Below are 26,119 nucleotides of genomic sequence, written 5' to 3'. Positions count from 1 at the left end.
ACCAGTGCATGGAGGACCAGCATGGAGGAGCACATTTCTGCAGAGCGCGCAGTTCCGATTGGCTCAAATCACAGAGGTATCCATAATGCTGCAAACTACTAGAGAGATTAAGGATAAGGGCCTTTTATCAGGTCACAGTCAACCACCTTGCGCCTACTAGCAGCTGTGTCAAGGCACTTAACTCGGTTCAGCACTGCGTTGCTTCTTTGCCCCATTTTGAGCACCGATTTTCCTTTAATTTGGATGCTCACCATACTTCTACTGACAATAGGTTGATGTCATTGGTCAGAGGGAGGGCCTCCGCTGAACGGCATTAGCCGCTTGTTTCAGAGTTGTGTCCAACTATAGCAAACTTCTAAGAGAAGCTTCCCGCTTTGCCTCTATGGGATTGTGGAGTGATGGCAGACCACTTCCTGGGTGCAGTTTTGGCAGTGTCACACACCAGGAACGAAACGGCACGGTTCACACCTGCCAGAGGCAAGGAAGAGACAAGACAAACATTTACAGTCTTCCTTTTATTATTGTCCTTGTGCTTGCCTCCTGCCGAGCCGTGGCGAAATACCCGTCAACACTGAGAAAAACCTAACAATGCCAATATAACAAGAAAATAGGTGTTGAAGGGAAAGAGGGGATGCGGAAACTGCCGCAGAACAAAAAAACGGAGGAGGTAAAAGCATTTCTAAATGAAAGGTTAAAAGGTAGAAGAAAAAGAAAGACAGGTTTTTCGTCCCTGACATTTGGTTGCTCTTTACTTCCACTGCGTGCATCACCTGCACACAAACGCGCACACGCACACACAACACGCACACAATCGCTTTTCTGCAGTCCCTGCAAGTTTTAATAAAGGGGGGGTTAGAAAAAAAAAAAAAAAGCCACCACGGCCCTCGTTCATGTTCTGACGACAATAATAATAATAATCATAATAGTAATAATCATAATAGTAATGGCAATCGTAACAACAGTCATTGTACAACACTGGGATGATGTGAACCGCACTGGACGATGGAAAGCTAAGGGCAGGCGGGCAGCAGGGCAGAAAGGTAAGAGGGCTGCAAGAAGAAATATGCGAAAGGGAGCTGACGAAAACGGCGACACAGAAAATGTGAACAGAAAACAGAGGCTGCGCTAAGATGAATAGACCTAGCCCTCTCTTCCTCTTCTAGGTTCTTGCATGTGCGCCTGCGTAGCCATCGACGTGTCTCGCTGCCGTGTCTCGCTGCGTGTGTTGTGAGGGGGTGAGTGAGAGTGAGTGAATGTGCTGTCTGCGTGTCTTGCCTATGAAGAGAGAGAAAGCAGTTTCTGCAGAATATTAAAAAAAGAAAGAAAGAGGCCTAAGACAGATGGGAGAGGAGAAATGAGGGATAAGGGGAGATGCTGACGCATCAACATCTGCAACGCTACTGGTTGACACTGGATGACGACGACGACGTCTCCTGGGTGATGACTGACCGGCATTGGGCAGTGCCACCCCAAGTCGGCAGCTGCACCACACATTAACGACCACCACTAGCAGTTCGGCCGATTCCCACAATGCCTCTCTCTCCTCCTTTCCTTCGATTTGTTGCCGGCGGCTGCGAATGCACGGATGTTAGAAGGTTACGACCGCTGCCGCTGCTGACAAAGCGTCCCTGCAGCCGTAATCAGGCGGCGCCGCATTTCACGAGGAAAAAAAAAAATTAAGAGTAAAACGTGGTGGTGTTGGAGGGCACTTCACCGCCCTATGCTTTGTGTCAAAAGCATCTTTGTGTTCACTGGTTTGCTGCTTCCTCCACTTGTTCACAATCCTGTGAATGGCTCTTCACCTGCACATTAAGGGAAAGAGTTGGTAAGTTACGTGCAAAGCACAGCCGCACACTCACAAACAGAATCACCATATTCTGTTCGGCACGTTTCTTGGTCACCACAACCTTAAAGGGACTATGCAGTGAATAAAAAGTCGTTTGTAAATGTTTTCAATGCTTAGAAAAGATTCTAAGAAGCATTCACACCAAGTATGAGTCTTCAGAACTGAGCCAGAAATTTATTATGAACTTTTAAAAACCGTGTTTTTTAAAATTCGCGGGCAGATTGGTGTGCTCGTAGTGACCGATTTTGGAACTAAAATCGTGGAAGAAAGACGTCACACTACCAATGACGTCGCCAGGTCACCACACGCTCTCATTCGCTGGAGCCACCGCAGCCACGACGTCACGGACACACTTCCGGTAGCCGTGAAAATCGTCTGCTCGTGCCCGCGACCCTCTCGGGCAAGTGCGGGCCAGGGCATTGCCTTCGCGCATATGGTTTCAATTTTCCTCTGCCGCCTCCTTCTGTCGGGAGTTCCGGTAGCCGTGAAAATCGTCTGCTCGTGCCGCCGCGCGACCCTCTCCGGCAAGCTCTAGCCAGGGCATTGCCTTCGCGCATATAGCTTCAATTTTCCTCTGCCGCCTCCTTCTGTCGGGAGTTCCGGAGCCACTCGCACGGCTCTTTGTGCGCACGCATAGGGCTAGACGCGCATCGCGGCCGTAAAAGCGAGCAGTCGAAGCTCGAAATCCGGATCCATTACTGCTAACTACAACAGATGACAAGCAAAGAAACCCGACGTGCGCCGCAATCCAGGAAGGCGAAGAGAGACCGGAGAGATGCTGCTACGCCGCCGACGCTGCTGCTGGGGTGCTAGGAGCGATAACCGGAAGTTGCAAAATAAACGCCAGCGGATGACGTATTCATGGGCGGGGCCCAGTCCCAGAGCTGTTTTCTTTATTTTTTTTCTGGTGTTCCTCGTGTACGAGTTGAGGGGGAGAGGAGGAGCGTAATTTTTAATCGTCTATATCTTCGCTGTTGTTGATGCTAGCTCAAAAATTCTTGCACTGGGGTGACGAGTGATCGAATGTCTATCTCCCGTCTGCTTTATGTAATCTCAATTAGTTTATTGCATAGTCCCTTTAACAGATTCAGAGTTCCAAAGAAAAAACTGAGCTGCGAGGCACACCACAGTGGAAGGTTAGGATTAACTGCGACCACCTAGCCCCAATTTATGTTTTCTACGTATTTAGACCTCAATACATAAACATGTATTAGCACCCTAGCAAAAAAAAAAAAAAGTCACCCCTTACCGACTCTGATGATGTGGACGGGGGTTTTAACTTGCTGTACACTTCCTCGATGAAACTCCTCCTGTGAAAAGAAAAGCAAAACACAACCACAAATTTCAGAATTTTGATGTTGACCTCAGCTCACACACGGAGGCCATTTCATACAGCTAAAACATTTGTCAAAAAAAGATGTGCTCAGAATAAACAATGAGCACTCAAAAAAGTGGGTGCACTCGAACGAAATAAATTTGTCAGCCTTCAATACACAAGTGCTTGCACAGGCAAAAGTCTGCACACTTTGATGTCCTTGTAACCAAAACAAATTTTTTTAAACCTGGCTTTTAAAAACTATGCAACTGCCACAAAATTGAAAGAGAAGTTTTTAAACTTTTCAGCCCACTTCCGTGGAAGCTACAACACACAGCACCAATACTGGTCAAACCACAGCTTATTCCTGTACACCTAATACTATGAAGAACTACTAGGCCAAAGTAGTTTCGGTTTCTGAGGTTCATCGCCAGCCCACAGCAACAGTAGCCATCGGCAGCGCATTCACCAGCTGGCCGAACCCAGCTGCACACCACAAAGCCATTTTCTTTTCAGAAGAAGCCTCACCATTCCAATGACAATGCAAGGTGGGCGTCGCTTACATCTGCGCTGTTCTTTCAACTTTACTGAAACTGCGCGCCCACGACGGTGCTTTTCAGGGGGATGCACGGTGGGCGGAGCATTTAATAACTCGATCTTTGGATAAATGAGGCATTTCTTGCAGTTCCTGGAAGCCTGAATTAATGAAGTTTTACTACCCATCATAACACCTCTAGTTGCCAGTCATGTGTCATTCATGGATTTAATTTTTGCTACTAATTTTGCATGACCACAGTAGAGGTTGCATACTGTTATATGGTGTCCAATCAAACAGCATACATTTCAGAGCAGGTCGTGTTTATCTTTTTGTATGCCTTTGAGTAAGTCTAAGTTTGTTTATTGTGGTTGAAACAAGCACATGCTATATTGAAAAAAAAAAAAATGTTTGGTTATTCATCTTTTCCAGAGAATTTTTTATTCTTACTGAACAGATATTTGATATAGAAAGCATTTTTTTTCTTCATATTCATATTCAATTCATATAGAAAAATTGCAATACACCCCTAATCTTGAGCCTAATGGGCAAGTGCAGCAGAATGGCTTACAGGAATGATGGGCCCTCTAATATGCAACCTTGTCGTGCTCAATAATGGAGCCGAACACTTTAACAGCCTGACATTAGAAATGCATGAGGCTCACTTGGCGAGAATCCCTCCACCAGGGGGCAGGCCAGGCAGCTCTTCCTCAGCCAAGGTCTGAATGATGTTGTTCAGCTCAATGTCCGAGCTCTCGGCAACCATTTCTGCAAGGCAAGGAGAGCACCACAATGTCCCACACAGCTGTGACAACAGCAATACTTGAGAGGAAATGCACTTCGCTCCGCTATCAACCAACAGGTTGCTGCTATGTTCAGGGTCAATAACGCATAGTTAATGTAATGCACAAACAGCCAGAGGAACGTTTACTAAGGTTACATACAACTCGAAAACAAAGCAGCAAACGCCCCTGTGAAAATGCCCTCCAGCCAATGGGGTCGACCAATATTCATGAAGTTGTGGTTAACCTTTCAGCGTCATTGACATACCCGTACAGTCTCCATTTGGCGTTCAAAACTGCGCGCTGAAATGCAAAGCTAGCATGCTTAGGGTGGTGGTGGTGCCACCATCTGCAGTATATTTCTAGAAGCTTGCATTATCTCTCCGCTGGGTTTGTCAGATGAAGGTCTCAGATCGCGGAGCAACAGCGCCACCCTGTCCCTCCTGGGGGAGGTGTGGCCACTCAGCGCTGGCACCACGTGCTCAACTTTCAAAACAAGTGGAGGCTTGTAGCACCGCTATGCTTGCAACTCTTTGTTCAAACATTCACGTGGGTGGTTCTGGCATCTGTTGAAACTCTGTGGCAGTTTTTTTGCCATTCTCTCACTGAGTCAGCTACGGGGAGTCAAGTCTATGGGCTCACTAACTGCTACCAGCAGCAATTCAAAGTTGTTGCATCAGTCTTCCATCGCTTTATCTTTCGTTAGCAAGCTGCCATTTTTACTTCGTCCAGACCGATGAAACTGCTCCCTCCTTGCGACTGTGCGCCACTTGAGGAGGAAGCTCCATACCAAAGGGTTATTCCCCTGTAACCCTAGCGACAGGGGAATAACCACAGATTAACCTAGTGTGACAGCGGACGAACCACTCATTAACCATGATGTCATGAAAATTGATCGACGCCACTGGCTGAACGGCTTTGCATTTTCCACTTTGAATTGTATCCAATGAGAGTAAAAGGTTTTTTGCTGTGTACAAGGGTCATAACCCTACCCTAACCATAACCCTACCCATAACCCTACCCTACCCTACCCTACCATAACCCTATGTCCCAGAAAAGAAAGAACTCGTGGCACAAATGCTTGCTTTTCCAAACACCACTCTTGATTCGCACAACACAGAATAATAGACAGCCAAGAATGAAAAGCAAAAAAAGGAAAAGAAAATCTCGGCATGAGGACGGCAGCTTAGGCCACTTACCCGCAATCCTCTTCTCGATGAGCACGTTGAGTTCGCGGTCATGCTGCAGCGCCTCTTCACTCACCGACGGAGCACCGGGGAACAGCACAAGGACAATGCTCATGTTGTCCTTGCTCCCCTGCACGCACACACACGCATACAACACGAGAGAACAATAGTAACACAATCACAGGACTACCCTCTGTACATCTGCATCTTCATTAGAAGATAACATCTGAGAGCAGTTTTAAACAAGCCCTGTAATTGAGGGAAGACTTGTTAGAGGTATATTACAGTTTTGAAATCATTTTTCATTGCAATCACTACACTTTGGCACTACAGTAAAATGGGCACAGTAAATGCAACGTTATCCGCCATCTTTGCTGTAAGGCAGGGGTTCTCAAACTTCTTAGGTTCGGGGGAGCCCCACCAGCATCAAATGTTGCTGAGGAATCCCACAAGCCTTGGTTTCTGTCCCCCCTCCATGCCCAACATGCATGCAAAAAGGAGCATGCAGACACAGGCACCTCAAAGAACAACCAACTTCAATCCGCGATGGCAGGCTGTACAGTAGAACAGACTGCAATGAACAAATAATGTGATTAGTCCCAAAAAACAAAGCAGGTAAAGGAAAGGTGAGGGCTGAGGCATGCAAGGATTTAGGTGCTTGGAAAACCCCAAAAAACACTGGAAGGTACACCCTGGGGTTAAACGAAGCACGATTTGAGAACCCCAATGTAAAAGGCCTAAATGCTGTACGACTTCAAATACACATGAACGCCTATACTCAACGCATTGTCTAGATGAGAAAACTACTGGTTTAGCACCCTCACTAGGACATTCACTCAATGGTACATTCACACGTAAGTGTCTGGCATCAAGTGCAAGTGTAATTTGCCACTGCTCAGATGCTACAGCATTCACACTTGACTCATCCGTGCCGCGATGGCACGACGAGGCGCTGACCAGTGGGCAACCAGCCAACATTTCCACTGGCTAGCAGCGACCAGTTGTTCTGCCGGCAAAAACGTTTCCGTACCAATGTTTACCGCCCTGTTTTCTGCTAGAAAACGAGTTGCAGGGGCCCCTAGTGTGAAAATACTATAAGGTAGTTCCAGAAGAGGGTTGTAGCGCCGAAAAAGACAACACATAGCATGCGAGACGGGACAGGCGTGCCTGTCCCATCAGGTTGCGCCTGTCCCGTCTCGATTGCTATGTGTTGTCTTTTTATGCACCAACTAGGCCCCCAACAAGTATTACTCACTATAAGGTAGCTCTGCCTAGCCGGGAATGGGAAAGGAAAGGAAGAAAAAGCGCCCACACACCCGGTAGAGGCAGATGTCGATGACGGCAGAGCAGAGCTCTTCAAGGTTGTGAGAGATGCAGAGCTGGTGGTGAACAAACTGGCACAGCTCCTCGTTGCTCATCACGTCCCAGATGCCGTCACAGGCAAGCACCAGGAACTCGTCCGCGGATGGGTCCCGAGCTTGTACCGTTACCTCCGGCTCAGGCGACACCAGCTGCTCGCAGGGACCCCTTCCAGCCACCTGCATGTCCGTGTCACCACCGTTATAGGGTGCACTCGAGAACACCTGAAAACTGGTTTATGGTTTATGGCGTTTAACGTCCCAAAGCGACTCAGGCTATGAGGGACGCTGTAGTGAAGGGCTCCGGAAATTTCGACCACCTGAGGTTCTTTAGCATGCACTGACATCGCACAGTACACAGGCCTCTAGAACTTTGCCTCCATTGAAATTCAACCGCCGCGGCCGGGATCGAACCCGTGTCTTTCATGTCAGCAGCCAAGCACCATAACCACTGAGCCGCTGCGGCGGCCCCGAAAACTGATAGCCAAGTTGTGGCCTGAAAGTGGTGCAGTGCTTGCTCACTGTGACCATTTGGATGCTAGATTTGACAATAATGTTTAACAATGAGTTGGAGTCCGTCTTGACTTCGACTCTGCCTTTTAAATATTGCCCGGCTTCAAAGGATCCATCAAAAAATATTTTCTGTGTTTTACCTAAGCACAGTTCAAGTTACGAGACTGCTGAAATTTTAGCTTACAACAGCTTAGGACCGAGCCGCAAGTTGCTGCTCCAGACAAGGTTTCGCAGGGCCCACACGAAACAACTTGGTCGAGTGATATCAACGTTGGTATGTTGGCATGTAGGGTTTAACACTCCCAAAGGCTCACACAGGTTGTGAGAGCCACCGCAGTACAGGGCACTGAATCAGTTTAGACCACCTTGGGTTCTGTGCCATGCAATGACATCACACAGTACGTGGGCACCTTCTACATTACAATGAGGCGGGGAAAATGTCCAATTATTTGAAGGTCGAATTGACGAATGACCCCTGTAAAACCGCTACAAAAATCATCCGCATTACATAAATTTCTTTGGTGAAAACCTGGGCAAAGGTCGCCTGTTTCCGAGATGTAAACTGCACTGCCACGACAATTTTTCGCAGTTCCATCAAATGCTTTCACTGTGTGCGCACTGTCTGTAATGTCGAAGCAGAGCTGCTTTAAAAATGGTAAAGTCCCCTGTGACCTCCATCCCGGTGCGACTTCAAAACCTGTTTGAGATGAGGCACACAAAGAGCGACAAAATGAGATTCACCTGTTTGTACTCAAAGTCCCCCAGTGCTCGAGAGACGGCCAGGGAGCCGTTGACCCGCTGGATCATGACAGACCCGCCGGCGCGCTGAATGCGCTCTTTCTCCCCAGGGTTGATGGGCTTGTGGTCGCGCGTTGTGAAGGCTGGCTGCCCACTGCGGCACAGCAGGGCCCGTGAGTCGCCACAGTTGGCGAAGTAGACGTGGCCCGGCGAGACGAGGGCGCACACAGCCGTCGAGCCGCTCTTGTCCTCACCCGAGGCCACCTCGGGCAGTGCCCGCATCTGGTCGTCGAGGCAGAGAAAGCCGCGGCGGATGCCCGTTGCCACCCGCTCCGCCAGCTCCTCACCACCCTTGGAGAAGAACGCAAACAAGTGACAGAAGACTGCACGGTAAGTTAAACTACCAACCCAAAATACCGGTGCAGACTAGTGGTGGTGGTTCAGGTAGGATTAGCCTCACATTCACTGCATCAGTGATTGCTCTGCCTTAATCTCAATAACAGGGGATCTACTCCCAGTTGAAAGTGATGACAAAGCCAACACCAAAATAAAAAATTCTCTGTCATGCTCTCTTACATTTGGCCGACAGAATATTGCCGCAGGATTTTCCTCAATAATGCTTGACTGCTGGTGGCACAAAAGAGCCAGTTCTGGAGCAACAAGAGGCAGCTGTGCAATACTATACAAGGTACTGCCATTAAAACAAGTTAAGTCCCAAAATAATATAAGAATATTTGTTGTCATCACATACAGTTTTCTGCTGCATTTTTCGACTACACTGCTGTTGGTCCATTAGTGCCGGGGGTTCTAGAAACTTCAGGAGCAGTTTTGCTACAATGCACCTCTTAGTTCGAGAACCCTTGAGAAAAAACTCAAATGATGTCATCAAGTGCTACGTTCCACCTCCCGAGATTGCGTAGCAACGTCTACACGTCAACTCAGTGAAACAGGGCTAGTACTTCATATGCTGCACACGGTGGCTGCGAGCTTCTATGATGTTAAGCAACCTGCACTTACCTCGCCCATGTCTGAGGCAGCCACGGTGTGGGTGAACTCGTCTGTCTGGATGATGGCATCGAGCAGGTTTTGGGCGCAGTGGGCCGAGACGCGGGCACCCGCATGCCCATCGAAGACAGCAAAGAAGCTCCAGTGGTCGAGGCCACAGGGCAGGCCCACCATGGCACAGTGGGCGTCCTCCATCTCGACACGCCAGCCTTGCATGCTGGCCAGGGCGTAGCGCAACCCATTGCCCTGGCCCCCTTCCGTGTGCTTCTCCACCTTGGGCTTGTCCAGGAAGGCCCCCATCTTGAAGAGCCGCCGCTTGGACGGGCCCCTGCATGCACCGAACAATCGTTTGATTGGTAAGCAGACAATCTACCGCAGTCCCTCAGTGGCTGCAGCATTCAGCTGCTCAGCACAAGGCAGTGAGGTCAAATCCCAGCCAGTCTGGCTGCATTTTAACAGAGGCGAAATGCAAAACTAGCCATGTGCTGTGCAATGGCAGTGCATGCTAAAGAACCCCACAGTGAAGGGTACACAGCATGGGGCTACAAGACACACACAATGCACCAACGCAAGGACGACGGCAACGAACGCACACGAAAGTGCTGCTCGCGCAGTGCAGCACCTTTGTGTGTGTGTTACCTTTGTCCACGTTTCAGTGCACTGCACTGTTTCTATAAAACACACAGTACCAACGTGTCCAATCATCGATGCCAATGGCATGACACAAAGCCCACTGATAGCCAGAATTTATGTACGCTAATTGTGTGTAAAAGAGCCCTCAGTTTAGATGACACAAGCACTTACGTCAGTCTCTGTCAGAGATGTAACATTCAGCAAAGCACGGGATCAAAGGCTGTGCAAAAAAAAAAAAAACACTAAAGAAACAGCAGGAAGCACATGAGAAAGTTCCGTCCATAAGGAGAAGACAGAAGGAAGGTTGGAGGTGCTTTTGAAAAACCGTGTACTGTAGCGACGGGATGCATAGAACTTGCTTCTTCACACAACTCGTCAAGTCCGTTCCTTCCCATAACCATTTGAACAAGCACGTGGAGGATGTGCAGTGCAGCACTGCAGTCATCGTCATCATCAGCCCAGTCATGCCCACTGCTGGACAAACGCCACTATCATTGAACTACAACTGCCCTACTGAGTGCCAGCTACACCTACCCTACACCCCCAGATTTCTAATCTCACCCATCCACTTAACTCTCAGCCACCCCCTAGTAAGTTTACCTCCTCTTGGAGTCCACTCTGTTACCCTACTGTGCTAGAACGGCTAACTGGGCAAGATGGTATGGACTCATTGCTAATGAATGTTATTCTAACAGACCATCAGTTATCCGTTCTCCCTAGCAACCGCTAAGACCTATCCGAGCAGAGCAATGAAATTGCAAAAGCTTCATTTTTTTCCAGACCTCTAAAAAAAGTTATGCCCCACAATCGTACCAATCACCAACATTAAGGCTGTCATCAATGTCTTCACCCAACAAAGCTAGTCAAGAGGGCTAGCACACAGTAGCGCAAGGCCAAATCAATCAACAAATAATAAAGAATGGAGGTTTGTTCACTGTGCTCTCCTATAGCACACTACCATAATATGCGTTGTTACTGAATCACATTCTCACATTCATTTAATAAAGTCACCTTTGAGTATTTAGAATGTATTTTTCATTCGATCAATTTCAGAGCGTGCACCGTGCACATGCTCAAACGGCGAATCCATAGTTGAGAGCCACACTGGGACCTTTGATTTAGATGGACGGACATAACTAAATGGAGCACACTATTCTGTCCAAAGTGAAACTGCGTCTACTCCAGCTGAAATAAACAAGCAGTTTACACATGGGAAACCACAGCAGCGCTCACAAAAAGCATGCACATACCATGCCTTCAAATTTGAATTAGGCAATGTGTAAAGGTGTTAGAAGGCACTTGCGTGCCCAGTATGCGTTTGTCCACACCTGTACAGGCAAAAGAATTTATTCCTACCTGCTTTGAAGGATCTTCACAAACGAGTGATTCTGCAAGCCGATTTTGAGCTGACAGTCAAGGCAGAAGGGGCAGTAAGTCCATTTATCAGTAAATTGAAAATCTGTAGTTATCAGTACTTATTGGTAGACTTCACTCAAGCATAGTACAGTACACTGGTACACTGTTAACGGGAACATGTGGTCGCGTGAAGTTGACTTTCCGCGAGGCACTGCTGCGGAAAGCCGCAAAGAATGCCGAGCCAATTATGGTCCGGAGTTTTTTTCGGCATTCTGTCCCCTTGCATGGATCTCATTTTTCATGCCCACAACGCATCGATTACTTCTTGTCGCTGTTGAATTGGCTTTTTCCATTCTATGGTCGCGTTTCGTGCGAAATAAGCAACATTTTCTCTGGACTAGGTCATCAACGTCCTTGGTTCATATGCCACTCAACGCGTACTGTATGCCACTCAACGCGTACTGTACGCGTTGAGTGGCATATGAACCAAGGCACTGACATGTGGATAATCTAGTCCGGAGAAAATGTTCCTTATTTTGCGCGAAACGCGACCACAGAATGGAGAAAGCCAATTCAGCAGTGAGAAGAGGTAGTCGACAAGTTGTAGGTGTGAAAAATGAGATCTATGCACGGGGACAGAATGCCAAAAAAACCTGGACCATAATCAGCTCGGCATTCTTTCCGGCTTTCCGCAGCAGCGCCTCGCGGAAAGTCAACTTCACGTGACCGCATGTTCCCTTTAACAGTGTACCATACTGTACCTTTCAGACAGCACCACTTCTACCCTTAACAACAAAACAGTCATTAACTTACATTCTGGAACTCTACTAAAAACTGCAAGCTAAACAGTGTTATTCTGCTAGCTCTGTAGATAACACCACAGGCTAGGATTAGCGCTTATTTGAAGCTCATATGAGCAATCTGAATCTTATATAGAAGAGCTCTGAAACAAGGAAAGGCTCAGCCCATTGGCAAGCCATCACTTGTGAAAGGTCTGGTTGAATTGGTTGGTCTTTTGGGGGAAAAAAAAAGGCGCAGTATCTGTCTCACATATCCGCAGACACCTGAACTGCGTTTCGCCTCCATCGAAACACTGCCCCCGCGATCGGGTTCGAACCCGGGTACACCGGCTCAGTAGACGAGCGCCCTAACCACTGAGCCACTGCGGCGGGTTGTCAAAGGTCTGACATAACCGTTTACTGATAACCAAACTTCGGAAGTCTTTATCAGAGCCTGCCTTCCTCGATTAGGTGACTCTTCAGACAAAATGGCCAGCAGGCTTAACAAACATTATATAACCCACCTGTGATATGCTCAAGCATGTAGGTCACCGACTTCATGCTTGGAAACTGTTTTATGGCAGCCACAAACCCTCAGTGCAATCTTTTACCTCCACTCCAGGTAATGACACAGAAGCCACCTGGATGACCTAAATTTACCTTTACACAAAGAAGCAAGCAAAAAAGTGAATAATGTTAAATGAGCATAGTGCACAAGTGCACCACCATCAGCCATTTTAAGTACAGGTACTATGCTCAATATGAATGAGAACAACCCGATTGTGAAAAAATACAAATTTTCTGGTATTTTTAAAAGTTTAGTAGAGAAAATTTCTAAAGATACAAATTTTCTGGTTATTTCTAGAAAACTTGAAGTGACTCTCAGATATAATGCGAGAGGAAAACTAGTTAGAAAACAAGAAAAAGTGCTTATGGAGCATTCATTTTAACTGAATGCTATAATTTTGTTCCCTTTCACATTGAAGGGACATGTACACTGCAGGACAAAGTGCCCTCCCAGTGATCCCCAATTATCCGTCTATGCCAGTTAAGGGGACACCCTCATCATCGTCAGCCTGACTACGGCCACTGCAGGTCAAAGGCCTCTCCCATACCTTTTCCAATTAAACCCTGTCCTGTGCCAGCTGCACCGTATGCCCATAAACTTCTTAATCTCGTCCGCACACCTAACTTCCTGCCGCCCCCTGCTACGTATGCCTTCTCTTAGAATCCACTCAGTTACCCTTAAGGACCAGCGGTTGTCCTGCCTTTGCGTTACATGCCCTGCCCAAGCCCATTTCTTCCCCTTGATTTCGACCAGGATGTCACTAACGGCCACCCTATGTCACGCTATTTCCTAATCTTTAGCCCCCTCACCATTTTTGTTCCCACGGAATCCATTCTGTTACCCTAGCTGAATAACAGTAAGTCATGCGTTCTCTGCATTACATGCAGTGTCCCGCCCAACCCCATTTTCTCAACTTGAGTTCGTCCTCTAATCAGCACTGCTCTCTTTTCATCTCTCAAAATTCCCTCCCTCCTTCCCTTAGTTTGCTGCACTGCCCCAATATGATCACAAACGCTTCCATCGGCCACCAAGTTTCAGTCCCACAGCTGTGTAACGGCAAGATGCAGCTGTTACAGGCTTTCAATTTGAGGGGCATTGGCAAGGAACTGTTTATAACACGACTGCCTGCCAAATGCGCTCTAACCTATTCATATCCTTCTGGTGATTTCTTTCACATGATCTCAATCTTAGTAACTACCAGACCTAGACAGACATTTCCTTACAACTCCAATATGTCACTATGTATTGTAAACTGCTGTTCCCCTCCCAGACTGTCAACCATTGGCTAATTTTTAAGCCTAATATTAAACTTTGTTTGTCCTCAAGCATGAATTGCAAGTCATCCTCTGAGATACTTAGAAGGGCAGTGCCATCAGCAGACTGGAGGTTAAGAAAGCGTTCTCTGTTAAAGAAATGTAGACACGAAATTACCATTTGCGTGTTTTCTTCATAATGATACATTAGAAATTAGTACACAGAAAAACCCGTGACGTTCTCCAATGGCTGCTAAATAATTTATAATCTAGTTTCTTTTCTGATGCAGTTTCAGTTTCAACAACCGGACGATGGCTATGACTTCAAAGTTTGGTATAGGTCACACCTTAGGCATGAAGAAAACTGCAACGCAACTGCTTATACGTTACTTAAATTCACTGAGACGCTTAAGCCGCCTGCCTCAAAAGCCAGAATGACAAATGTGTCTGTGATTATACTGCAGTTCTTTTTTCATGCATGGTATTTGAACCCACCTTGACGTCACAGCCATCGTTCAGTTATTAAAATGGAAATACCATGGGAGAAGAAATTCAATAATCTAGCGGTCATAGGCAAGTACCACGTGGTGATCCACATGTACTAATATCTTAGCATCGTTACAAGATCATTACAATGGGACAAAAACTAGGTGTTGATATTCCTTTAAGTCTCGTGCATAGTTCCTCTTGATCAAGCCCTCTTAGCACCTCTCGTAACCAAGCAGTGAATAACAGCATAGAGGTTATGGTCTCCTCCTTAACACCCTTGCCAATCAGTACTCTCACTTGTCCCGTGTAGAAATACGGTCGCCGTACCGTCACTGTAGATATTTTTCCATAAGCAAACTTAGGCTTCCTCACACCATGGTGATGCAACAGACCTCACATATACAGAATCATAGCCGACAAAGTATCCTGTTATGTGCCCTGGCCTACAAGTTCTGTAGGATAGTATTTAACAAGATAGCTACCTGCAACTGACATCTACAAGCAAGTAGAGCAAAACCCAGTATTGTGTAGCTGTATGTAATAAAGCAGGCAGACAAGGCACATTACACAAAAGTGTTAAATTTCCAGGCAGTTTTCATTTCACGCACTGATCGCGAATATTTGATGGGTATTAGACTGCTCAATTGAATTAACGTTTCCCACGATATGGCAAATGTTCAAATCACTGCTTTCAACCTAGGATGTACAAATACGCCAAGAAACAGCTGTGCACGCAATGACAGAGGTCTAAATGAAGATCAGCCCACTGCTGCCAAGGAGAAGCACACCCCCTCTTTCAGACATCATGCGACAAAGGAATCGCCCCTGCAACAAGGCGCAAGACCATGAACGCAGACTTTGTCCGCCATGCTTTTTCAGGCCATGGCCTTGCAAATGAGATCACTTCCAGCAATCTTTATCAGATAACTGAATGACAATGACTGAGAACAATAGGCCAGCAAAGACACGCACTGACAAGAGGCTCACCAAGACAGCCTCTTCTCATGCTGTCAAGTGCTGCCCGGATTAACAATGCAGTCATGGCAATGCACACGGAGGAAGCTGTCATGAGCACCACCCGACAAACAGTCCACCTTCATTCTCCTCATATGATTCAATTTTATTTCCATGATGAGAGGAGAAGTGGGGGGGGGGGGGGGGGGGGGGACAAACAGTAGTTGAAGCTTGACTTGGGATCTATCCCCTTTCAGGTAGCATAATCCATGGTATATGGGGAGCGCAAAAACGGCACAAGGGACAAAGAAAGACGGACAACACAGGCGCTAACTTCCGACTGAGAGAAACCTAGGCGACCAAAACGAACGTGGGCCGTGAGGGGAACCAGGCGCATGCGCTCGGAAAGATAAAGAAAACCAGGTGAACGAGGAACAACGGACATGCACGACTCAGTTAATCTTTAAGAAGGCCAGCTCTCTTTTCGACAGGGAGATAGACGGCTTGCTGACACATTTGTCTTGCAAGGCAGCGATGCGAGTTGCTTCTATAATCTCGCGAGTTAACTGATCCCGGTGTCTGGCGACGATCGAGCACTCGTCCAGATATGGCACACAACCACATTCCTTGCAGTGTAAAGCCAGATTGCTGCCAGTAAGTGTTCTCAAATTATTATTGTGTTCGCAAAGTCTCTCATTTAAGCACCGACCAGACTGACCAACATACCGCTTGCCACAAGAGAGAGGGATGTCGTAAACAATGCCTTCAGTGCATTTCACGAATTTCTGTCTGTGCTTAATGGTGCACTGCGTCTTTTGGGGACGTTTATCGGCGGGCAAAGTTTTTTTGGATAGCGCTGTTAGTTTGTCAGGGGCAGAAAAAACGACACGAACATTAGCTTTTGTTCCAATTTTCTTGAAGTTATGGGACAGGCAATGGATGTAAGGAATAACAGCAATTTTCTCATTCTTTCTTTCTGAGGGCCCGGACGGTAGTAGACTTTCCTGGCGCTTCTTCTTCAGTATTCGTTCGGCGACAGAAACACAAATATCAGCTGGGTAGCCTGCTTCATGGAACCTTGCGATTTGTTCGTGAAAGCTCTCGCTTATGAGATGGGGGCACGACTTTTCTAGAGCGTTGTTCAAGCATAAATTAATAATGCCTCTTTTAACGAGTTTTGAATGCGCAGAAGTGTAGGGAAGTAAAGGTTTGTTGGCTCGAGGTGAATAGCTCCAACACACGTGGTTTTCTAGGAATTTAAACCGGATATCAAGGAAGCGAAATTCGTTGTTGGTAGGCATTTCGTTAGTCAATAGCAGTGGTGAAAAACACTCTTGTACATTAGCTAAAATACCGGATGCAACCTGCTCTAAGCGCGATGGCGTACACTCAACCAGAAAAAGGAAATCGTCAACAAAATGGAAAATCCTGACTGAATTCATACATTACAACATGCATGATGCCACAAACGAAACCACACCGGTGGAAACCCGAGTTGCCCAAATGCAAGTTCCTTAGCTCAAGAAAGCTTCTCATGCAAAAAAAAAAAAGAAACAGGTCCTAGTTGTAAAACGCCCCATTATTTGACTGCACTAATGAAGTGAAATGCTCATGAAAATTTCAGTTACACTGAACAGTTCCCGCAAAGTCAAACGCCGTGTGTATTGTGTATGCAATGTCAAGATGATCCATAAATTTCACCAGCTGAATCGTACAGCAGGCCAGAGAGGAGTACCATCAACCACCAAACAAAGCAAACAAAAAACACGCCTGAGGTAACTTCCTCCTCTTATCATATCTCCCTGACCTTCCTGCTTGCCATACAGTACTGATGCAAGGAACCTGCAAGATGTCAAACTAGCTTTGCAATCACGTTACAGATTGCAAAACCTTCCCATGAAGTCTATAACGTGACATCTCTGCACGCAACAGCCAGAACAAATAGTCCCTCAATATTAGTGCAACCTAAAATTTGCAGCAACAACTAGTTCGGTATCCTGCCCACATAGTAAACCTACCAGTGCAGGCACAGAGGCAGTGACTCATGCGAGACAATAGGAGACATTGCTGAAATAATGCCAAAGCAGATAGCTGTGCAGTCCTCCCATTGTGAATAACACGAATGCACCTCAGCCTTGCACCACGTGACATAAAGGTTCTACAAGCCTTTGCATAAAGCTTTCATGTACCACTGAAGTCCCACCATTCCAGCTCTGCCTGATGTCAGCACCTCTAGCACCAAATTTTCATGACACTACAATGACAAAAGCAAAATCCACGCAAAGCAGAGAGCAAGAAAAGATTGCAATGACAAGAATGATGAGAACGTCACCTGGTAACCTCACACTAGGGAAAAGGGATAGAAAGAGGCAGAGGGTTTAATGGAAGGCGGTGATGTCATAATACGGCTAGTTGCATAAAGTGTCCAAGACGCACATGTCCCCGAAGCAATAGTCTAGTACACGTTTTGCACCGATTTTGACAATCACCCAAAAATGTGAACATGACTAACATCACAAGCTTATCACATGGCTGATAAAACCACCACATGTGTCCTGCAATCCTCTGCGACACTTGCTAACCATGGCACATCTTTCCTTGACCAGTTCCCTCGTTAGCGCACCAGTAGCGGCACTTTAAATGTTCTTTGTTTCCTCTCGGGGTGCACGCTTCTGCACCTATGTAGTATATATTTCGTGTCGTTTAAATAAAACTTCAGCTGTCAGTAGCACTGAAGTCTGTTCTCCTGTTTCTTCTTTTGCGTTTGTCTGGTTGCACTTTTACTCATAATAATAGAAGATCGGCTCGCCCAACTATCCAATCCTTTCGAGCACATTTCTTGCACACACCGCGCACACACGCTTCAAGGACTGGCATTTAGTAGCAGGACAAACCCTGAGCCAAAGGTGTCAAGCCCTGAAACAGCCGACAACAAAGGCGCGTTTTATTCCTTTCTTAGCCAACAAGGGGTCAAAAGGACCAGAAGTCCTTCAGTCACAGAGTCGGGGGTGCCGCTTATTCCCGGGCACCGCTGCCAAGAAAGAGCCAACTCAATTGGACACGCCACTCGCAGCCTAACCTCTGGCCCCAACCGTGTGTGGACAAAAGTGCCCCCAAGTCAGGAAGAGAGCGACTGGAGATAAGAGAACATGCCTCGCACAGGACAAGCAACCGCTATAAAAAGGAAGCACTCGAGAAAAGTGAAGCCACAGCGTGCTTGAACGAGCGCACATTTGGTGTACGGAGCAACTACTGAAAAAGCACAACTAAGGCTGCCTTACATAACAGGCGGCAGATACCTACCGACTTGCTGATGCGAAGGTACCTGGACATGCGAAGATAACGAGAGGGCTTTCACAGCAAGAAACCAAATACTCAGCAGAGAAAACACCACAGTCGAAAAGACAGCACAGAAAACAGGGTGCAGAGGAAGCTGTAGGTTAACATCCCATGGTAGCAGATGTCAACGACTGAAATTAGGGTTTGCAGAGTTTCTAAACATATTGCCTATGTTGCCTGCATCAAATGTTTTCGGCGCCGAAAAAAAGAAGACATTTGCGTACATTTTTTTAAATACTGAAATTACATTTGCAAAGCAAAAAGATGAAGATTGTGAGTGATTTTGATGCAGAAAATGATGCCATCTCCAGAGAAGAATGCCTTAAAATATACTTTAGCTTTTACGTGCTCAAGCTGGCCATTCAGAACTCAAATACATAGACAGGTTGTAAAGAGTGTGTGCCCCAACTGTGCCTTCCATGCATTATGCTCAGCTCTTAAAATTCAAGCATTTGAGAAGCCACTCTTGTAATCACAAACCTGAAAAGCATACAAGCAAATGGCAGAGGGCCTCTTCTTGCAATCACTGAGGTACACCCCTTCATAACTGGAGGTTGCAAACTACATTCATGAAATGGCCTAAAAGATACATTACTTAAGTGCAGCGGCAGAACACGCTGCCCGATGACCCTGGCATTTTTCACAATGCTCCTTTGCACACTAATAGGATGATGTTACTCCACAAGACCATAGTGCTGTGACTGGAGCCAAGCACTTAGACAGTGTTTAGAAAATGTAACAGGTTTCTAGAGCAACACAAGTAGTTTGAAAAACGTCACAAATATCTCACAAGATTTATTCGATAGAATAGCTAGTCGCACCTGGCCAAATCAATAGTGAAGGCATGCCCATTGCTATGCAACCCATTCAAAACGTAGAGGTTCAACTGCAACGGCACAGCTTCCAAAGGTAAAATCAGAAGTTAGTGCATTTACCGACGCATGCCAGGCACAGATAATTCAGCTGAGTGAACTAGCATGGAGACACCACTAAGTTCACAGCCAATCAAGACAGTGTGCCAGTGTCCCCATAAATTATGGTTCATAATAAAATATTACATCAATTTGCAATGTGAATGCAAAGTACTATGATACACTTGAAAAGTAAAATAAGTTGGAAGTGAGTGACAGCAGATACATCTTACAGCAGCTCAAAGTTAACAGCACGAATAGCCTCTACTGCAAAGAATTTGTGCCAAATGTAAGGAGAGCAAGCCATCATGTCTAAATTTATAGACCAACGAAAAAAAAAACTACTACTATATTGCACATAACATGTTGATGAAGTATTTATAGGTAGAAATACCAAATGTAAATGGCACCTGTGCTGAGTGATCAATAAATGCAGTACAGTTAGTTACTGAGACTACTGCTTTGCAAGTCGTCACCATGAAGATAAGCTGACTCCTTTCCAGAGTGACCTGATAAAATGTGACATGACAAGACAATGCTTATAGGCATCCTCACAATTAAGAGTACTACTGTCAAATTAAAAAATGCATATGCAATTGGTGCATGCAATTGGGGATGGATACCTTGTATGAAACTTTTATGTGCATCAAGGCAATACAGTTAAAGGACTATTGACTCCTCATTTTAATTGCATGTTGTCTTTGCTATATGATACAAAAGATATTAGTGTACATGGATTGGTATTCCCCTATAACCACAAAATAACTTATTTCTTCTTGGTGCTATTTCTATTTCATCAACCGATTGACGGCTGTGTTGGTGTTAAAGTCACATGAGGCATGAACTTACAACACTTAAGCCAGCCTGCTTCAAGAGCTGGAATGACAGCAAACGACATATCAGCAACTATATTGCTGTTTTTTTCATGCCTCACATGACCTAGTTATAAGCACTAACCACACATCACAGCCATTGTTTGGTCAAACTGAAACAGCATCAAGAAATTCAATTATAAATTATTTAGCAGTACCAAGGGAATACCAATCCATGTATATTGATGAGGTGACAAAGCCATGATGAAAATTATCACAACTTTTCCTCCAACTCTGGGCCATTCCCTGGTTTAAGACAAGTGAATCTGTACACAAGACTAGGTGCTCTTCACAAACTATATGACACAAGCCTTTCAAACAATTTATCCAACACGGGATAAAAATCATACAATGCCAACTTTGGAATTTCTGGCCAGAAACAACAGAACCATTAATGGACCAGCAATACTGGTTTCACATCTGTTTTCTTACAAGCAGAGATTGCCACTGAGTCAACTGCTGCACTATTCAATACAGAATTAACATGGCAGTTCAGACAAGCACTCTTTATGACTACTACCATCCTTTTCGGTCCGATGTATCAAAAATTGGACCTAGCAAATTTCTTAAAGCTGGCGGTGCTCGAGCAAGAATCTTCAGCAATGGATTGTAAAACTAGAAGCACCCACCGCTAACAACCTACCCGATCCCCAAGCACTGGCGCATTATTCGACAGACCTCTACCACAGCCTCGTTTCCATTATGCCATAAACAGACTGGGCGGGCAGATGACGTGCTCGGCGAACAATGGGGGCAGGCGACGACGCCTGCAGGAAAGGCTTCAATCACGAGCTTCTACACTACTGAAACTGGCTGTATAAGAATCCCAGGTGTGGTAAATTATTCACGATCTGAGCAGGTGGCCCCGTCTAATGACCCACTTAGAAGCACTGAGACCATTGGCTCGAAAGGAGCAAGAAATAAAAAAAGGGACAATGCAGAGTCAACATTCCTGATCAATTATTCACGAGAGATATAGGTGCTTGCGCTGAAGAAACAATAAACTGGTCATCAATACAATGTGCAAGCACATGTGGAGAAGACTGCAAGCGTCCTGCTTCCTTCACTTCTGAACTGCTCATAGCAACACGGCTACACAAGTGTGTGACATTTCTCCATATATCACATCATCCCTGCTCTTATCAAAGAAAGCTTCTCACGCAGAGAGACAATTAAAGCACTGTGATTGATCAGCACAACTGGGAACCATCGAACACACAATTATTGACTACTTTGACTTATTTTGCAAGACGCTGCATATGCAAAAGCAGCAGCTGAAGCATGATGATTCACTTGTTTATCGTTGAGTTCCTCTCATGCACTGGAGACAGCAGCCATTCAACTAGCTGCACCCGAAACGAGTTTTATGTAAGATTGCTGCAAATGGTGACAAAACAGCATATCCAGCAAGAAAACCATGCACCTGCTTGAGCGAGTTCCCTCTGAGAGCATGAAAGTTACGACACTTATGCAACGCGAACCACTGTACGGAAAAAACCCAACAGCCACAACAAGTAATGCTCCAGCATAAACGTTTGCTGCAATAACTCAATATCGCTGGTAGCAGTCATTTACACATTGTCAATAACTGTCAACTGAGCCCGATAGTTAACTAAACGTCTACACAAGAGCTACAAGATGCCACCACTGTTGTCGTGTCAATACCGAAAGTTTCGGGGAAGAACAGACCCGCAAAACATTCGAATTGTCGCAGTGCACCTTGAACAAGCAGCCCGGAACTGAATGGTCCAGTCTTCGCTCGAAATGAGCCACTGCGCGTCAATTCATGCTTTTCGCGGAATCTGCACCTCCGGAAACTTTCGACGCGTTTGGACACTGAAACAAGCGAACTGCACACATTCGCGTCTAAAGTCACCTGACACGCAACGTCCCAAGACATGGCCAAACGCGACCCGCATTTTAAAAACGTAGTTGATTAACGCCGAGTATATAAACAAAAACGCCGACGCGGCGACGACTCACTCAAGTCAAGCCATGCAGCAGTGTTTTTTTTTTTTCCTTCCGCGTTCCTTTTCCAGCAGCACGCACGAATAAACCCGATAGCGCGGGATCTCCTCACAGACACCACGGAAACACGAACCACGTCTCGGGCAGCAGCAGCAGCACAGAGCAGAGCAAGCCAGCTCTGGGCCGTGATGCAAGCGCCAGACAGCTGAATGACTCACTCCCCTCTTGAAACAGACCGAGCCTGCCGCTGGGCGCGCGATAGTGCGATCGCTTTACATGAGCTCCTCGACCACGCGAACTGCTGTTGCTGCCTAGCGAAGTGTAAACAATCGCCCGTCGAAGCGTCGACGGGATGGCAAGGCGCTGTTCCATGCGCGTGGGTTCTCCGGCTCGTAGTACGCTTTATTTCCTCGCACCACTCGCAACGCCTGGCGGCCGGCGAAAAGTTGCCGCGCTTTTTCTGGCGAACGAATGCGAGTTTTTCGCGTCCGCTGCACCGCCAAAACCAACCTTCATCGCGTTTTCTGCGGTGCTCGTAATGTTGCAGTCCCGCACAAACTATTAATATAAACCGTGTATCGTCTGCTCTCGATCGCGTCCTCACAGCGGGCAAGTTTTAGTTCCTTTTCGCAGCTCACTAAGCACAGTAGCGGAGGCCCGTTAATCACAAACTGCCCAACTTTGATAGACTATCGTCTGCTCTCGATCGTGTCCTCACAGCGGGCAAGTTTTAGTTCCTTTTCGCAGCTCACTAAGCACAGTAGCGGAGGCCCGTTAATCACAAACTGCACAACTTTGATAGACTATCGTCTCCTCTCGATCGTGCCCTCACAGCGGGCAAGTTTTAGTTCCTTTTCGCAGCTCACTAAGCACAGTAGCGGAGGCCCGTTAATCACAAACTGCACAACTTTGATAGACTATCGTCTGCTCTCGATCGTGTCCTCACAGCGGGCAAGTTTTAGTTCCTTTTCGCAGCTCACTAAGCACAGTAGCGGAGGCCCGTTAATCACAAACTGCACAACTTTGATAGACTATCGTCTCCTCTCGATCGTGCCCTCACAGCGGGCAAGTTTTAGTTCCTTTTCGCCGCTCACTAAGCACAGCAGAGGATGCCCGTTAATCACAAACTGCACAACATTGATAGACTAGAATCTGTACTACCGCGGTGTACGTTCAAACTATATCGGATACCGCAACGCAATGCACAAAAGGAAAAAAAAACGCACCGGCAGAAAGGGAAAGTCGCGGCTGGGTCACCTAGCCGGCAGCACGGGGCGCCGAGAAACACCTGCCTCGTAGGGTAAAGAAAACAAACAAAAAAGCATAGGTATAACGAGAGAAGTGTTCGTTGCTGCGTCCTTCAAAGGAAAAAACGCAACGCGCTTCACACACACGCGTCACGAGAGGGAAAAACCGTAGCCTCAAGCCAACGCACGCCACAAGGTGGGTGCAGAGGTCAAGCAAAGTAAAAAATAAGCGCCAGCACTTCAACATGAGCAGAGTGCAGCAATACTATTTTAACGGTGCGTGCACCGAACTTTTCGCCGCTGCAGTACGCGACCTCATCGCTGAATACCGAAGGTCGATAGTTAGTTTAGCATCCAGCCTGCGAAGCTAATAAAGAAGCGTTTAGGAAAGAGGCGAATGCCGCAGGAAGCAGGAGACGACCGAACGCGACGCCGAAAATGAGACCGCTTGGCGCTTTCGACACGCCGAGCAACGGCTGTAAGAAAGTGGCAGCAACGCGGTGACTCACCGCGCGGCGGCCGGCAGAAAATACTCCCCACCCCCCTTCCTCTACCACCTTCCGTTTCCCCCCTCCTTCCTTTTCCCAAGTCCAATCAATACCGAGTCACACCGACGTCGAGCTTGGGCCCCTGCTACAAAACACCTCGGCGACGGCGGCCTCGCGCGAGTTTTTGAGGCCACGGCTAGGATTAGTCACGCGTGTTAGCCGCGCAGCACCAAAAAGGCTACCCCGATAGCGCGTTGGCGTGCTCTTTTGCGCTAAGGAAGCTGCTGCAGCTCGTCTCTTCTCGGCGTCATTTTATTCATTTGCAATAATAATAATAAAATGGACGGCACGAAGTGCACAGGAAAGGAGAACGCGAGGGGGTGGGGGGTCCACAGTTTAGACCCCCCTCCTCACAGCGAGCGAGGCCGCTCGCTTTCCAACCTTACAACCGACATTGCAACAGCACAATGCGCCGGATCAGCCGGCGTCCCCGACAGCTCCGAACCTGCCCGTCAACGTGACGAGCGCTCGCGTTGTGGCTTCGACCGTATGACGCATTAGGCCTAGCGAGAAGTGGGGAAGGGTACGGCGGGGGTTGCCTCCGATCGTTGGCGCTTTTTTTTTTTTTGTTATCGTCGTTGCAACCTCCGCTTTCGTTATGCGTAGCGAAGCGCGGCTCGCAGCAACAGCAGCAGCAAAGGCGGCAAGCAACAGACTGCGCGACACTTGCCGCCGCTAAGATGTGGTGCAGTAGTAGTAACGGGGGCGCAGCATCAGCGGTTTTGCTTACCTCCGCTCAAACCGGCGCGGCTTCGAGTGCCAGGGGACGGCGGCACCGGCGACTTGCTTCAGTATCCGTCTCGTCTTGTCATTTCGTCATCGTGCAACGAAGGAGCAGAACGGGAAGAGGGGGTGGGGGAGAAAAAAAGCGCACACAAAACTGAGGGGGGGATATATGCACGGCAGTCTTCTTCTCTTCACCGGGCCGCTAGTAGGCGAAAGCACGCCGCGGCCACTGCCAATCTCGTCAGCCGACGCACACAACACCACGACGACGGGCAGCCAGTTGTCGAGCCGATTGCAAACAAGCAGGAGTAGCACGCGAAACAAGCTGCACACCACACACAACAACACACACTCCGAGCAGCAAAAAAGAAACAACGGGAAGGGGCAGCAGGCAGGTCGGCGGCGCAGCAGTTCTGTGCGCGGCGGCCACAACTTGCACCGCGGCGGCGGTCGTCGGCGTCCGCACGCTCAACCGCCGCTCGTCACGCCCTACCGCTCACAAATGGTCCACGGGAGGACGACATGGGCACCGAGCGCGACGACACAGCAGCGAATTTCCACAGCAGCGGCAGTAGCGCAAGCCACCGCTACGACGGCGAGCATGCCAAGGAAATACCCCCTCTTCTAGCTGGAACCTGCGCGCGGCGCTAGCGGCTACGAGGGGCAACACGGCGCTGGCTCGCTTCGGGGCAGCAGCGGCGGGCGATATGCTGCCGTCGCTTCCGCACGAGAGCATGACGTCATCCTCTCCCCTCCGGCCTGGCCTGGCCGCGGGAGCCCGAATGGAGTAGTATACAGTTACGGAGCATCGCTCGCGCGGATCGGCTCGCAAAACAGCGGGCGTCTAGTGTGTTGTGTGTGTGTGTTCCGGGCGTGTGCGCTAATCTTAGCAGCGGCTCGGCCTTAATGCCCGTAAAAAGATGGATCGCCGCGCCCGCTCCCGATGACGGCGGAATCAACCTCGGGGAAGAAGCTGAAGACAGCGCGCGCCAGGTCCAGCGGCGGCGCAACTCGAGCAGACGACGCCCGTGCAATCGGCGGGCGGTAACGAATTCTGGTAAGACTAATTTCGGGGCCAAAACCTGAATCTCCCTTATCGTAAATTATATGAAAATCCTAACTGGTCCAACTGTTTTATGGGACAAGTTCCTAGCTGCTATCCAATGGAGTTCCAGTTGGAATCAATTGGGAACTTGT

At 47.5% G+C, this 26,119-nt stretch overlaps 1 protein-coding gene across 3 annotated transcripts; it reads right to left on the bottom strand.

Annotated features, from left to right (window-relative positions):
- Positions 1-496: 496 nt before the first annotated feature.
- On the bottom strand, positions 497-25,968 carry alph (protein phosphatase alphabet). 3 transcript variants are annotated; one of them, XM_077665913.1, is made up of 9 exons: positions 24,927-25,968; positions 23,628-23,689; positions 9,292-9,607; positions 8,278-8,625; positions 6,982-7,203; positions 5,678-5,795; positions 4,362-4,464; positions 3,096-3,156; positions 497-1,802 (listed from the first exon to the last, which is right to left on the bottom strand). In XM_077665913.1, exons 3-9 carry the CDS (start codon positions 9,577-9,579, stop codon positions 1,749-1,751), a joined length of 1,194 nt encoding a protein of 397 aa, XP_077522039.1. In that variant the 5' UTR covers positions 9,580-9,607; positions 23,628-23,689; positions 24,927-25,968; the 3' UTR covers positions 497-1,748. The 3 variants fall into 3 exon arrangements, with proteins under 3 accessions (XP_077522039.1, XP_077522040.1, XP_077522038.1); XM_077665914.1 differs by having other exon boundaries at positions 23,628-23,693; positions 24,927-25,065; XM_077665912.1 differs by lacking the exon at positions 23,628-23,689 and having other exon boundaries at positions 24,927-25,919.
- Positions 25,969-26,119: the final 151 nt, after the last annotated feature.

The sequence above is a fragment of the Amblyomma americanum genome, chromosome 5 (genome assembly GCF_052857255.1).
Source record: "Amblyomma americanum isolate KBUSLIRL-KWMA chromosome 5, ASM5285725v1, whole genome shotgun sequence".
Classification (NCBI taxonomy): Eukaryota; Metazoa; Arthropoda; class Arachnida; order Ixodida; family Ixodidae; genus Amblyomma; species Amblyomma americanum.
Note: the sequence above shows the minus strand (reverse complement) of the source record. Positions and strands in the feature narration are given on the sequence as shown.